Source organism: Phyllostomus discolor, chromosome 4, assembly GCF_004126475.2.
Source record: "Phyllostomus discolor isolate MPI-MPIP mPhyDis1 chromosome 4, mPhyDis1.pri.v3, whole genome shotgun sequence".
NCBI lineage: Eukaryota > Metazoa > Chordata > Mammalia > Chiroptera > Phyllostomidae > Phyllostomus > Phyllostomus discolor.
Window position 1 is genome coordinate 24,211,601 of NC_040906.2, and position 13,806 is coordinate 24,225,406.

Here is a 13,806-nt window from a genome sequence, read left to right on the forward strand (position 1 = left end):
CCAGCAAACTTTTTGTTTTGTTTTTTTTCTTCTCTGACTTTTAAGATTTTTCTGTTTATCAATAGTTTAAAACAGTTTGATGTAGTTTTTTGTGTTTTTAATGTTTCTTGTGCTTGGAATTCAGTGAGCTTTCTATAGCTGTAGATTTATGTCTCATCAAATTAGGAAAACATTTGGCCGAATTTTCTTCAGTTTTTCTTCTTTCCCCTTCTATTTGAGAAACTCAAGTTACATATATTTTAGGCTGCTTGAAATTATCCCATAACTTAGAGATGTCCTGTTCATTTTTTGTTAGTCTATTTTTTCCTCTGTGTTTCACTTGGGAAAGTTTCTATTACTGTCTTCAGGTTCATTAATCTTTTATTTGTAGCACTTAATCAGCCATTAATCCCATCCAGTGTATTTTTTTATATTAGACATTGTGGTTGGTTTTCATCTCTAGAAGATTGTTTGCCTCTCCTTTATGTGATCATGGTTTATTCTACCTTCTTGAATATATGAGATATACTTTTAATAATTTTTAAAATGATTTTATTTATTTATTTTTAGAGATAGGGGAAAGGAGGGGAAGAGAAACATCAATGTGTGGCTACCTCCCATGCACCTCCCACTGGGGACCTGGGCCACAACCCAGGCATATGCACTGACTGGGAATCAAACCAGTGACCCTTCGGTTTGCAGGCCGGCACTCAACCCACTGAGCCACACCAGCCAGGGCTACTTTTAATAATTTTTTTTGATGTCTGGTTTACTAATTCTATTATCTGTATCATTTCTGGGTCCTTATGGGTTCTATTTTCCTGTTCTTTATATGTCTGATAAGTTTTTTCCCTTTTATTGAATTTAAATAGGTGACACTTGGTAATAAAATTATACAGGTTTCAGGTACACAGTTCTACAACACATCATCTGTACATTGTATTGTGTGTTTACTACATCCTTCACCATTTATCCCACCTGTATCCTCCACTTCTCCTTACCTTCCTCCCCCTGGTAATCACCACATTGTTGTTCCTGTCCATGAGTTTCTCTCTCTTTTTTCTTTTTTGCTCAATACTGCCAGCTCCTCCACCCGGCTCCACCCCCACTCTCAGCTGTCAGCCTGCTCTCTATGAGTCTGTCTCTGTTTTGCTGTTAGTTCATTTTGTTATTCATATTCCACATATGAGTGAAATCATATGGTATTTGTCTTTCTCTGGCAGGCTTATTTCACTTAGCATAATGTTCTCCAGGTTCATCCAGGCTATTGCAAAGGGTAAAAATTCTTTCTTTTTTCTTCTTTTATCCACTCATCTACTGAGTGGCACTTGGGCTGCTTCTAAATCTTGGCTATTGTAAGTAACGCTGTAATGAACATAGGGGTTTGTGTATTCTTTTGAATTAGTATTTTGGGTTTAAATCTCTTGCAGTGGAATCACTGGGTAATAAGGCAGTCCCATTTTTAATTTTTATAAAAGACTTTATTTATTTACTTTTTAGAAAGAGGGGAAGGGAGGTAGAAAGAAAGGGAGGGATACATGATGTATGAGAGATATATTGACTCGTTGCCTCTCCCACACCCGCATCTAGGGAGCTGGCCTGCAACCCAGTCATGTGCCCTGACCAGGAATTGAACCAGCAGCCTTTTGGTTCATAGGCCTGTACTCAGTCCACTGAGCGATACCAGCCAGGGCTCATTTTTAATTTTTTGAAGTACCTCCATACACTGCTTTCCACAGTGGCTACACCAATCTGTATTCTGACAGGTGTGAGGTGATACCTCATTGTAGTTTTAATTTGCATTTTTCTGATGATTGGTGGTGTTGAGCATTTTTCATATGTCTATTGGCCATCTGTATGTCCTCTTCAGAAGGTATCTATTCAGATCTTTTGCCCGTTATTAATTGGATTGTGTGTGTGTGTGTGTGTGTGTGTGTGTTGTTTTATAAGTTTCTTGTAAATTTTGGATATTAATTGCTTATCAGATGTATCAGTGAATATGTTCTCCCATTCAGTGGGTTGCCTTTTCATTTTATTGATGGTTTCCTTTACTTTGCAAAAACTTTTTATTTTGATGTAGTTCCATTTGTTTTTATTTTCTTTTGTTTTCCTTACTTGAGGCAATATGTCAGAAAACATATTGCTGTGAGAAATGTTCAAGATTTACCACCTGTGTTTTCTTCTAGAATTTTTATGGTTTCAGGTCTAATATTTAAGTCTTTAGTCCATTTTGAGTTTATTCTTGTATATGGCATAAAAAGATGGTCTAGTTTCTTGAAGTTTTCCATCATTATTTTACATAGGTTTTCAGTTACTTGCTCTTTTTCTTCTCCTTCCGGCCCCCTCATGATGCAAATGTTGGTGCACTTGAGGTTGTTCTGGAGCCTCCTTAAACTATCCTCATTTTTTTTGGATTATTTTTTCTTTCAGCTGTTCTGATACGATGTTTTTTGCTTCCTTATGTTCCAAATTGCTGATTTATTGTTGGCTTCATCTACTCTACTGTTGAGTCCCTGTAAATTATTCATTTCAGCTAGTATATCCTTCTTTTCTGGCTGGTTCTTTTTTATGATTTTTCATTTTTTTTGGTGCTATTGAAGTTCTCAGTTCATTGAGCATCCTTTTTTATTCTTTAAGGTTTTTAGAGAGGGGTAAGAGTAGGAGAAACAGAGGGAGAGAAACATCTATGTGTGAGAAACATTGATTGGTTGCTTCTTGCTTGCCCCCAACCAGGCACCTGGCCTGCAACCAGGCTTATATCGTGACAGAGAATTAAACTGGTGACTTTTTGGCTTATAGGCCAGTACTCAGTCCACTGACCCACCAGCGCTCATTGAGCAACCTTATAACAAGTTTTTATTTTTTTAAGGAGAATACACCACTGGAAATGCAGCCACAGCACTTAATTTATTATTTGTTCATTCATTATTCTCTTTTTTGGAGAGAGAGGGACAGGAGAGAAACATGGATGTGAGAGAGACACATTGATCAGTTCCCTCCCACACACGTCCTGGATAGGGACCAATTTTGCCACCTAAGCATGTAACCTGACTGGGAATCAAACCCATGACCTTTTGGTGTATGGGACAACGGTCCAGCCAACTGAGCTGCACTGGCCAGGACATAACCAGGGTTTTGAACTCTGCATGTAGTAGATAGCTTGTCTCCATTTTGTTAAGTTCTTTTTCGGGAGTTTTGTTCTATTCTTTCATTTGAGACACGTCTCTTTGTCTCCTCAGTTTGGCAGCCTCCCTGTGTTAGTTTCTATGTATTAGGTAGAGCTGATACATCTCCTGGGCTGGATAGCATGGCCTAATGTTGTTGGTGTACTGTAGGGTGCAGTGGCGCAGCCTCCGCGTTCACCTGAGCTGGCACCTCAATTGCATCTCCTCTTCTCTCATGTGGACCATGTACACCCTCCTCTTGTAGTCGAGCCTTGGTTGCTATTGTCACATCAGTGGTCGAGATTTATTCCAGGCTGATCAGCTGCATGGACTGGCTTTAGCCACCATGATGGATCAGCTGTGCAGGAGCCCAGCCCATGGACTTACTTCAGCGGGGCTGCAGTGCCCACTGAGTTCACTCCTTGAGTGTGTTGCTTATGGAGGTGGTTGGGTAATGCTTTCATGTGGTCTGAAGCTATCTACTTTGTGTGCTGGCTCTGGGGCCTCCTGGGAAGTGCAGGCCAAGGACAACTGCCACTTGTGTGCTGTCCAGGGCCACCGGAGCAGAGCTACAAAGTGATCTACTGATGGCACCTACTTGTGCTGGGCCTGGAGGTGCCCGGACAGGCTAAGCTGTGAGCCATGGGCAGCTACTTCTAGTGCCAGTGCCATGCCTTGGGCCACATAGTAAGAGGTATGAGGCTAGATGCTGCTTGTTTGAGAGATTTTAGTAAAGTCTAAAGTATGAGCCATTAGTATGGAAAAGCCACGGCAACTTGGGTGGGCCCAAAAGTTGGGTGGGGTGAGATCTCAGTGAATCATCATAGAAGGCAGAGGGTGGAAGTGCATGAACAGTGATAATTAGGTTGATGGAGACTCAGACGTGGCATCCACCTGCTGGTCTGGGGGGTGACTGGAAAAGGAACAATGGCCTCTTCCAGCAGTTTGTCTGGTAGAATGCTGCCCCACCCCCCAGCTCTTGCCGTAATGCCAGACAGCTTCTGTATTTGCTGTGTATAATGTACACCCATGTTTCTGAGTGCTTTATACATGGGATCATTATACCCATGTCATGTAATCATTATATTCATGTATAATGCTCATCCTTATTTTTCTCTCAAAAATTTGGGCAAAAAGGGCACATTATATATGGCAAAATGAAGTAAGTTCCTGCCTGTGTGTCCTTTGTGCCTTTCAAGCTGCTGCCCCAGTGCTGGAGCTCAGAGGGAGTGAATCCGAATACATTTGTGCATGGACCTTTTAAGAGGAACTGCCTGGGACATCAGCAGCCCTCCGTCTCACTCATCCACAAGCCCCGCTGGGTTGTACAGCCAGAAGTTATAGGGGCTTCTTTTCCTGGCACTGGAACCCTGGCTGGGCTGGGGAGCCTGGTGTGGGATTGGGACCCCTCACTCCTGAAAGGGGGACCTCCACAGCCGAAATATCCTTCCCGAATCTTACCTGCCACATGTGGGTAGGACCAGTTTGCAGCGTCTTCGTCCCCTCTTGCCAGTCTTGATGTGGCTTTTTATACCCTTAGTTGTAGGACTTCCATTCAGCTAGACTTTAGGTGGTTCTGAATGATAGTTGTTTGGTAGTTTAGTTGTAATTTTGATACAGTCAGTTTACTCAGATTTTTGTTCTCTAGTGAGGCTCAAAGCTTGTGTGTTTCTAGAAAAGTGTCCATTTCCTTGTTATCTAATTTAATTGGCATACTTTTTTGTAATAGTACCTTATAAAATTTTTTTTCTTTTAAGATAGATTGTAATATTCTCTTTTCATTTCTAATTTTGATTACTTGAGTCTTCTCTTTCTTTTTGGTTAATTGAGCTTTAAAGCTTGTTAATTTTGTTGATCATTTCAAAGAACCAACTTCTGGTTTCATTGATTTTTCTCTCATATTTTTCCTTTTTTTTATTTATTTCTCTTCTAGTCTTCATTGTTTTCTTTCTTCTGTTTGTTTTGTGTTTAGTTTTCTGTTCCTCTCATTTCTTAATGTGGAATGTTAGATTATTGATTTGGTATCTTCCTTTTTAAAAGTTTGGTGATTACAGTTATAAATTGTTAAGGATCATTGTGAGATAAAGGAAAGTATGTATTGGTCTCTGTCCCCAACTCCTAAAACCCTGATAATTTTCTAAATGATAAGAGCACTGGGAGCATCTTTTGTTCCTATGAGGTGACTCCAGGTGGGCTCCTGGTGGCTTCTGAATGGGTGCTAGTCACCAGAAAGACCAAGCCCTTATTAGGGGCTAGGAATTTTTAGCTGAACCTCATCCCCCAGAGATGGGAGAGGGGCTGGAAAGGAAGTTAATACTAGATCACACACCTGCTGGAGGAAGCTTCTATAAAATCCCAGTGGCATGGGATTCACAGAGCTTTTGGGCAGGTGAACTGATGGGGGTTCTGGGAGAGTGGCATGCCTAAACAGGGCATGGCAGCTCCCTAAGTCTGTATCTGTCATTTTTTTTCTTCCTTTCATGAAAAGTGGCCTAGCCTCTCCTGTGCGTGATAACTTTGATAACCAGTAGGTCCTGGACTCATTTTAGAATCTTGGGTTCATCTTGTCGGGATAAGTTCTGTGAAGGGAGCCCGTTATCCTCTTTTGTTTCCTGCTTCCCACTTCTGCTTCAGTTCTGATTTTTGAGAAAAATACTTGTTTGTTTGCCCGATTTTTTTTTATACTCATCTGAGGACATGCCTGTCGATTTTAGAGAGGGGGAAAGAAATGGCACTGTGAGAGATCAGTTGCTTCCTGTACACCCTCTGACTGGAGATGGAACTGCAACCTAGGCATGTGCCCTGACCAGGAATTGAACCCTCAGCCTTTCAGTTTATGGGAAGGCACTCCAACCAACTGAGTCATGGGGCCAGGGCTGTTTGTTTTTTGACCAAGGAGTTTGGCAAGAGATTTCCTCTGCTTTCTTTAAGACCAAAAATACATCCATAAGTATATCTTAACCTGTGTGTAGTTGCTTTGGGTTCCTTAGAGTATCAAAGTTGCCACATTGTCATTAGCCTTTTATTGCTTTTTGTTTCAACTGTTATTTGTATGTGAATAACTCAAAAATCTTTTTCTCATGTCTGACCTTTCTTTTTCGAGTTGGAACTGTCTATCAGATATTTATCATCAACTATTCTGCCATACACTAAATTCAGCATAATTAAACTTATTCTTTTCCTCAATATCCGTGCCTCTTTCTGACTCCCATATTTTTATCAGAGGTGTTACCTTTTTGCTCTTGTTGTTTTAAAAGGGTAAAGTAAAATGAAATTTATTTGGGGAATTTTGTGTCATACCTTAGATTACAGACAAGCCTGAAGTCTCAGGAAATCAGGTTTGGAATTTATGGCTCTATATTTGGAGTTATTGTTAGCATTTTAATAATGGTAATACCTATACTTACATTGTGATTTTACATATGTCGTGTTTTTTCATTTCCTTAACCTCAGGAATAGGCAAGCCACTAGCTATATCTCTCATTTCATAGAAGGAAGGAAACTAGCATACCTTGAGAATACAGTAGGTGCCAGGCCTGTCACTGCTGGTAACTGGCCTTTTTCTTCCCAGCTTGCTATCCCTCCTTAGCAAAACCAGGTCTGCAGTGTTAACGTCATAGCATCTTAGAAGTGGGAAGCCTCTAGGAGATTGTCTAGGCCTTCCCATCACGCCAGGGATGGTCTGTGGGCCTTGCTGGCCTGCGAACTGCCTGTTACTGGTCCACAACAAGATAACTATAAAAATTTTGAATAAGCTCTGAAAACATGTGTGGTGGTATAGTATCCAGGTGCATCTTTCCATAGTTAACTTGAGAACCACTTGAGAACCTCTATGCAGTAATCGAGTCTTTTCAAATAACAATTTTGGCAAGTGTTACCCACCCTGGCTTTACTTTCTTTAAGACTTACTGGTTTCTCCTCTGTTTCTTTTTTCTGTCAGTGGCCCTTACATTCTCCTAGTTATGCAGATTCAAAGTTACTGAGTTTACCTTACCTACTACGCTCCCATACACACCCTATTCCTTAGCCAAACAGAACTGCACAGTGCTTGCTGCACCCACCCTGTCCATCTCAGTGTCTTGGCTTGCATTGTTTCATTGCTGTGAGGTATCCTTTGTGCCTTTTCTTCAAATTCTACCCTTTCTTCACAACTTTAGTTCTGTCTTTCATCCAGCAGCCTTTCAGGTGAACTTCAGTAGCACTTTATCTGTGCCTCTCTTATGTTACTTATTGGTGTCTACTTTGTGTTTAAGATATTCTTAATGCTTATGGCTCTACTAGAGCTCGCAAATAAAGACCTGCCGTGGGGTTTGGGAGAACAGTTCAGAATACAGGTTCCTGGGCCCCATCCCATGGGAAGTCTGGTTTATATCTGAGGTAAGTCTGGGAGTCTGACATTTTAAAGAGCTCCCAGACTTTTCGAATTTGAGTTGGATGTTTGAATCAGTGGTCTGACTGCCCCACTGTTTTAGTTACTGGGTCTGTCTTGAATTGTTTAACGTTTGGGATGCATTTGTGTTGTCTGAATTACTTTGCAGACTCCTTGAAATGTTTCATTTCTCCTCTATAGTATTTAGCATAATAGACAATAACTGTTGAGTGTTGCATATATGAAAAGATTGAAGTAAAATCTTCAGTTGGTATATCTGCAGAGAACATACACTGAGGAGAACATGTTCCTTAGGACATACACTAAACAGAGGTTGGCAGCCTGTTAATCAACTGTTCCGAAGGAGAAAGGAGGGATGCCACATAAGAGAAACCAAGCCATGATTTATAGATGATTAGTAAGATAATGCTTAGTTTATAGTGTCACATGGGTGCTGTTTATTTACGTTACAGTAGAAGAGAAAGAAGGTAAAGTAACACGGTCGGTTTTCACGTCTAGTGTGCACTATTCCCAACAGTAAACAGGAAGATAATACAAAAGTGAACGCTCTGGCCTCCCTGGCAGCGGGCCCCCTAACTGACCCCAGCACTCCTCCTTGCTGAGTTCCCCTGTGCCCTGCGTGTCCTTTCTGCGCAGCACCCCTGCAGGGCCACCCATCAGTTGATGTTAGCACAGTGACAGGAGAAACCATGGTATGTGAAATGTGTTTAGGATGTATCTCCTTAAATTAAAAACATAGAATGATTGTGATCGCTACTATCAAAATTGTGTTTCGCAAGAACAACACAGTTAAAAACCAGCACGTGTAAAATGGCAGCTTTTTGATAATGCACTGCTAGGGTTCACTGCTCTGTTTCTGGCATGCCCTATCTTTTATGAAATATGCTGAGTGTTTCCTCATACTGCCATGTCATTTACTCAGACTTTTTAGTAAGTAAAGGTAAAAAATATATATTCTTCCCAAGAATTCCTAATTATTTAAAATTTAGAAGACACTGATGCATTGTGGAATTATGATTTGCTAAGAAGGTTAAGCTTCTTAAAGCATTGGGTTGCCTCTACCTCCTTGCCTTTTTGTTGAAATACTGTGCTTATTTTCAGCGCTGCTGGAATTCTCTTCCTCTAATTTTGTTGAGGATGTGCTCACATGCCACAAGTTTTAACCCTGTGCATCCAGCCACCTTCCTCCCCGTGCTTCCCCTTTCTAAAATGAGCCTAACGGGTAATCAGTTTTTCACTTCTCTCTTTGCACCTTCCAGGTCAGATGATGAAGATACGGAGAGTAGGAGCTCCAGGGTGACCCAACTTTGCACTTACTTTCAGCAGAAATATAAGCACCTCTGCCGCTTGGAGCGGGCAGAATCGCGTCAAAAGAAATGCCGGCACACATTTAGAAAAGCCTTGCTGCAGGCGGCCAGCAGAGAACCGGAGTGTACTGGGCAGTTACTGCAGGAACTGCAGAGAGCGGCGTGCAGCCGGACCAGGTCAGAGCCACACACAGCCTCCTGTTTCTCAGGCACCTGTCTGTCTGTTTTCTGTACTTTTTGAGAGGGTAGTTGAGGCACAGTGGGTGGTGGACATTTAGGTCTGAGATATTTGTGCATTCTATTTTGATTTTGTTGCTCAGATAAACTTGATTAAAACTTACTCAATAAAGAATTTGAGAATGTTACCTGCCTTTAAAAAATTTATAATGCCTAGAAATTTTGTTTTATTTAAAAGTAATATTTATAGGTTTTTTTACTACAAAAGCAGCATTTTACATTGTTTTACTTCCTTAATAAAGCTATTTTTGAAATGTATTTTCTGTTAATATCTACATTATCCTATATTATCAGTTCAAAATGTTTTATAACATTGTATCTCTTTGGGGGGAAACTCCTCTGTTTATAGTATAGATACTTGGCTTATTATGAAAAATTTGAAAAATAAAGAAAAAAGAAGGGGAACATCTCTATAAGTAGTATCACCATTCACAAATCAGAGAGAATATTATGAACATTTTGATTCTGTTTCCTTCTAGACTTTTTCTTTGTGTGTGGGTACGTGTGTGTGTGTGTGAAATCTGCGGTGAGCCATGTGCTTGCATTAAAAAGCAAAATTGAAATCCTGCACTACTTTTTTGTTTTCTGCTTTTTTCCATTTAACACTGAATTATGATCTTTTTCCATTCTAAAACATGACTTTTAATAGTTTTATAATACAAATGTCAGTCTTTACACTTTTTAACTCTTATATTTGTAATTAAGCAAAATTGATCTGTACTGGTTTTAAGAGTTATGTATTTAGCTTTTTTCCCCTTAAAAATATATAGCCATTCCCCCATGTTCTTAAAGATTGTTTTAAAAACATGATTTATGATGTTTGCATAATACTTTATTGAATGCAAATCCATATATTGGAAATGTAGAGTTAGTTATGTGATATTTCAATGAAGAAAATATGGTATGTTACCACTTTAGAAGTTCATCTAGGTGGTGAAAACTTAAATCATAATTACTTAGATTATGTACCTTTTGAAAGTACTAGCTTAATTGAATTAAACATTTCTAAAACATCTTATTTAACTAGGGAAATAATTTTCAAAATTTAGAATGCTTCTGTATTGAGTTTATTATTCACACTTTACTTATTTTCAGATAAGCTTGAATAACAGCATATAACATTTTAGGAGCTTATACATCTAAATGTTAGCAGTGGTTATCTCTAAATAGTGGGATTATTAATTAAAGTTAAGAAAATTTATAGTCTATGAATTTTAATTTTCCCGTAGAGATCATGAGTTACTTGAGGGGGAAAAAGGGTTAAAAGAGAAAACTAAAAAATAACCTTTGCGTTGTAGCTATTGATTATATTTCTTACATACCTGTATATTTTTTTGTAATTTCATTTTATTTTGTGTATTTTGGTTTTCATTATATTTGCTGTAAAAAAGTAACCTATTTTTCAGTTGCTTATCTCAAAAAGATACTATGCCTTTAAGTCTTCTGCTTGTTGTCGTGTTTAGAGCTGTTTAAAACTATGCATGTGAATCTGATATACCTGCATGAGGACTGCGCCTGCTGTATTCTCCCTTACTCCCAGAGCTCCCAGTCCTCTGTATGGGAGGCAGTGTCCTAGAGCATCCTTTAGGTCTTGGCTTACTTATGCAGAGACCTACCTTTCTCAGAGAAACTAGGTTCCCCTATTATCTACGCTCGATTTAAGTGTTTTAAATGTGTTATCTTTCCTTATCTCTTACCTCTACTGTACAGGTGAGGAATTAAGCAATGCTAAGTAACCTGCCAGGGTCACACAGCTAGTCTCCTGTTCCTCGTCACTTTTCTGTGTCTCCTTGTGATGCAAAAGGAATCAGATTATCACTTTAATTTTTTTAAAGAGGCTAGTTGAAACGGATAATAATTTTTTTAACAGCAGTTTGGGGAAACTGTGGAACTGGTCATTATAACCCATATCTACATTTTATTTAATGAATATAGAGAGGTAACATGTTGGTGTTACGTTGTAGCAACTTAGCATTGAAAACTCCCCTGGATTCTTGAAGCATTTTTTAAAAATTAATTATTTTTCTTTTCTTTTCTTAGCGTAAGCCAGACCAAGCTGAGGGAGGTGGAGCCAGCAGCCTGCAGTGGAACGGCGAAGGGTGAACCGTGTGCTAACAGAGCCCTTCCATTCACCAGACATTGTTTCCAACGTATCCTGAGAACCAAACTGAGTGTGCGTTCGAGAGCCCTGGCTCATTCAGGGCCGTGTATTTCATTCTTACGCCAAGTGAATGACTTCAATTTTTATATGACTTCTAATTTCCATAATGTCCCCTGAATAATTTTTTCTGCTTATGTCACTGCGGTTCAGAGTAAGCAAAATTGACAGCAACTAGCAGGGTCTTCCAGGGCTGTCACTTAATTCAATTTTGTGACAGAATTTCAGTTGTCCCAGTGGTTCTAGGTAGTTTGCAAGAAGCAACTATAACGCTAATCAATGGAAAAATCAAATCATACTATTCAGTAACTTTTTCTGTCTTCCAAGAAAGTCATGTAGCTTACAGTGTGCCTTTTACTGTGGGAATAATTTGCTATCTGTATTGTGTACAGCGCTGATTTGAAATGAAGAAAAGATAAACATTACTGACCAGGAAAGAAGGTATCTTCAGACGGAAAGTTTAATACTTGAGGAAAACTTAGATTAAGGGCTTCAAGCTGGTTGTGAAATCTTAAATATTCTCACTTGTATTAAACATTTAAAATTGAGTAGCACTTAAAACATTTACATAGTAACAATTACTTACTGTGCTATCTGACTTCTGCTCTCCTTTCTATTCTTGAAGTTGTATTTTCACAACTTTTCCAGCAGCAGTTTCTGTGCTGTAAAGACTTTATTAAGAGTTGTAATGATAAAAACATGAAAAGAAATACAGGAAAATACTTCCTTAATAGATATAAAGTGAATTTTGGGGAGATGTAAATGACTAAAAGTATGGATGCTTAAAATGTTGATGATGTAAAGCTGCTGTTCTAATTTTAATAGTATAGTTTTGATTTAAAAGTAGATTTTTGTTAGGTTTGAGTTTGGTGTTGGAAATGCACAATGAAAATTCCAAATTTGGGTAGATTAGTTTTTTAGAATTATATCTTTATATTTTTATTCTTTTTTATGCCAATTAATTCATTGTAATCTTTATTTTTTTTTCAACTACAGTTTACATTAAATACTATTTTGTGTTAGTTTCAGGGTTTTTTCTCCTTTTTTTTTTTGAATCCTCGCCCAAGGATACATTTATTGATTTTAGACAGAGAGGGAAGGGGTGGGGTGAGAGAATGAGAGAGAGAGAAAAACCTCGATGTGAGAGAGAAGTATCAGTGGGTTGCCGCCTCTCTGCATGTCCCCAGTGGGGACCAAACCTGGGTATGTGCCTTGACTGGGAATCCACCCCTCGACCTTTCAGTGCATGCAACGATGCTTCAACCAACTGAGCCGCACCAGCCAGGGCTGTTTTTGTTCTTGATAAGTATCATATGCAAGAGTTTTCCTTAAAGTTTCTTTTTTTAAAACATTATATTAGAACTTGTAAGAGTTAGTGTGTTAAGAAGGAAATGACCCTGCTTCTACAAGTAACGGAAATCAGAATGACCTTGAAGGAGACCTGTGTTTAGAGACATAGTAGCAAAATAAACTCCGATAAATAATAACGATGAAACTGTCATCATTTTCCCTTATCAGTAGCTGGGTTGGTTCTTTAGCTTTTATAGATAATAGAATTTATACTGACCAAACACACGTAAGCAAAGAAGAAAACTTTACATGTATAAAAATCAAATAGTGTTTCAATGTGTTGTATTCTTAACTTTAAAAAAACCCAGATATCCTCTTGAACCGCTCTCAGCAGCTCTTCTCAAGTTGCACGGCCAAGTTTGCAGATGGCCAGCAGTGCTCTGTGCCTGTTTTTGACATCACGCACCAGACACCTCTGTGTGAAGAACATGCCAAAAAAATGGTAAGTTCAGGTTTTCTGCAGCAGAGGCGCAAACTTCGGATAGCTGTCCATAGTCACAATTATTTTGTGACTTAGTACAAACTATGGATGTATATAAATCACTGAAAGAAGTTTTATGAAACAATGCTTTTAGTACCCAATATTTTCTAGTTTGTTCTTTTTTACTAAAAATAAAATGTTGGTCATGACCCATTGATTCAATTTCATACCCTCATTTATAAACAACAAAAATAGTCTTAATAGTTAAATATGGTTATTTTGTTTATTATCTATCCCCATTCTATACCTCTCTCCTTGTTATATACAGTAACATTCTATACCTCTCTTCTTGTTAATCATAGATTTCCCAAACTCCTTTTTGCCTTATTTCTCTAGGTTTTTGTTGTATTATGTACAGTTCTGGGAATGCCTTGGATAGTTGATAGAGTTTTGGCCAGAAGCCAAACCTTTCTGTAATTCTGCTGAACTTAATCATTGCTTTTGCTAATGTTAGTATCATAAGCCCTAATTAATTCAGGAAAATTTAGTAAAGAGACAAGTCTGAATTAGTGAACTATCTAATTTATGTAATTACTTTAAAAAAGTGGCATTTTTATTGTTTTCACCCATCGGACACTCAAGGAGTTCCTCTGCTGTTTGCAAGGTATTGTGCGAGGTGTGTGTACTGAGAAGCCGAGTAAGGCGCTTCTCGCCCTCTGTAAACCTGTTACGTTTTCAAGGTGCATCAGGGTAATCGAAGGGCCAGGTAGGTCTTACCGTCTAAGGTTGTGATCCTCGAG

General features: G+C 38.8%; 1 protein-coding gene across 5 annotated transcripts in view; it reads left to right on the forward strand.

The window, feature by feature from the left end:
• Window positions 1-13,806, forward strand: part of INO80D (INO80 complex subunit D) — a 69,075-nt gene that overhangs the window by 34,669 nt on the left and 20,600 nt on the right. For all 5 annotated transcript variants that reach the window (XM_036022992.1, XM_036022990.1, XM_036022993.1 and 2 more), the window contains 3 exons: window positions 8,793-9,017; window positions 11,118-11,227; window positions 12,894-13,027. In XM_036022992.1, coding sequence (XP_035878885.1) covers window positions 8,793-9,017; window positions 11,118-11,227; window positions 12,894-13,027 — 469 coding nt within the window. The remainder of the gene's footprint in view (window positions 1-8,792; window positions 9,018-11,117; window positions 11,228-12,893; window positions 13,028-13,806) is intronic.